We start from the raw sequence: 2258 nt of genomic DNA on the forward strand, positions 1-2258 counted from the left end.
TCTGTCTGTCTGTCTGTCTGTCTGTCTGTCTGTCTGTCTGTCTGTCTGTCTGTCTCTCTCTGCGTGTATGTGTGTGTGTGTGTTTGTGGTGTGTGTGTGTGTGTCTGTGTGTGTGTCTGTGTGTCTGTGTGTGCGTGCGTGCCTGAGTGTATGTTCGTGGGGGACAACAACAGTATATTATTATTGCCCAGATGGTTGGAGGATTTCGCTGCACGCCCTACTACCTTAACCTCCCCTCCCCACCTCCCACCAGCTGTTGTTTCTTTCTGTCTATCTTGCTTGCTTTCTGTGGATGTTAGAGAGTGCCACTGGTGGCATCATTCTTACTCTGAAATTCAATGGGACATTCCAGAAAGGTACGGTGAAGTATGGCCGATTTTTTTCCGTTTCCCGCTACTGTTTCTGTGTAACTTGATCTTTGCACCAAATGACCGTTATCGCATAAACGTGGTACTTTTTACTCAAACACCGCCACTGTTTCTTTCTTACCTTTGCACCGAATGATCGTTATCGTAGTGACGTCAGACTCTTTTCTAGAACAAAGAACTCACCAGTTTTTCGTTGTATTTTGTTTCTCCAGGTGAGCTCCGCTGCTACTGTAACGAGTCAGGCTGCGTCACCACGGGCTACATCTGCAAGTCCGCCGCCGGCCGCTGCTTCACGGCGGTGGAAGTACGCGGCGAAACGACGCATCAGACCCACGGATGCCTGGACTCCCTGCCGGAGCCGCAGCGTGCGTCCTGCCGCCCTGTCATGGACGTGGTGAGCGCCAGTGCCAGCGCCAGAGCCAACGGCGTGAAATCACCGCCTGGCGTTGGAAGCGGCGGTGGAGGTGGCGGAGGGTTGCCGCTGCTGCTGTGCTGTGATGAGGACATGTGTAACTACAGGGAGGACCTGGACGTGAGCATCATTCTGACTCCGAAATTCAATGGGACATTCCAGAGAGGTAAGGTCAAGTTTTGTGGGCTTTTTAAAAACTTTTTTTTGGACTCTCTTAAACCTTTATACAGAGTGCCCATTGGGGTATCGACAACCCAATCGACAACCCAATCGACAACCCAATCGACAACCCAATCGACAACCCAATCGACAACCCTATCGACAACCGATCGCCGGACTCATCGCCTGAAAACGAACGCGTTTGTTTTTTAGGCATCGAGTCGGGCGATCGATTTGTGCCATGATAGCCGCTTTGCACCCTCAATCTGGCTAGCAAAACGAACCGATCGTGCCAGTAGGCACTGGGTCAGAGTGGGCTTTTATCCATCCATCCATCCATCCATTAGGCCATATGTATCTCCATACGTCTGTCTGTCCGTCTGTCCGTCTGTCCGTCTGTCCGTCTGTCCGTCTGTCCGTCTGTCTGTCCGTCTGTCCGTTTGTCCGTCTGTCCATCTGTCCGTTTGTCCGTCTGTCCGTCCGTCTGTCTGTCCGTCTGTCTGTTTGTCTGTCTGTCTTCATCCTGTCAGCGGCCTACCACCCCCTTATCCCAAGCTCTATCCCCCCCTTCCCCCTCACTCTTTCTTTCCTCATAGCCTGTCTGTCAGTTTGTTTGTCTGAGTAAGATTTATTCCTGTCAGAGTCCTTTGAAGTTCTTTTTACGTGTTTTATTCCGAGCCGTTCCATTTCTCTCTGTCTCGGTTTTATTCACTACTCGTCGCCAGACTCCCAAGCTGCTTCCTCGTGACATGATGCAAAAATGTAGAGTATTCTCTTTATATTGTCTGTTCCTAACAATCAGTCACCTGCCGCTGCCATGAAGCGGAGTTAACCTAGGCATCTCCACAACCATCAAAGTTGAGAAATTTATGTCCTTCAGGACGCTGCGCCTTGAGTTGCGTCGACATTTATTCTGCCGGTCTGCCGGTCGGTGGGATTTCGTCTGGTCGGGTCGAGTCGGGTCAGGTCGGAAAAGTTGGATGGAATATGGTGTGCTACTTTCGAAAGGAAAACAACTTGCAAAAGTCTGGAGCATTGAAAACCCAGAGGCACATAAAAACCGAAAGGTGTCTTTTGCTCTAGCAAGAATATTAGTTATCTTGAAAGTTTTTCAAACGTTTCTGATTCGACCGTAACCACCCTCTCCTGTCCTCCAAAAAAGGAATAAATAGATAGATAATAAATAAATACATAGATAAATACGTGAACATAAATAAATGAATAAATGAATGAATGAATGAATGAATGAATGAAAGAATGAATGAATAGATAAATGCGAGTAAATAAAAATATAAGTAAATAATTAAATAAAAAACAAA

General features: G+C 47.8%; 1 protein-coding gene across 1 annotated transcript in view; it reads left to right on the plus strand.

Annotated features, from left to right (window-relative positions):
- The window catches only part of LOC101862761, a 67382-nt gene that overhangs the window by 45673 nt on the left and 19451 nt on the right, over positions 1-2258 (plus strand). Inside the window, exon 2 of the mRNA XM_005111288.3 lies at positions 581-946. Coding sequence (XP_005111345.1) covers positions 581-946 — 366 coding nt within the window. The remainder of the gene's footprint in view (positions 1-580; positions 947-2258) is intronic.

This window comes from Aplysia californica, unplaced genomic scaffold, assembly GCF_000002075.1.
Source record: "Aplysia californica isolate F4 #8 unplaced genomic scaffold, AplCal3.0 scaffold01037, whole genome shotgun sequence".
In the NCBI taxonomy this organism is placed as follows: domain Eukaryota; kingdom Metazoa; phylum Mollusca; class Gastropoda; order Aplysiida; family Aplysiidae; genus Aplysia; species Aplysia californica.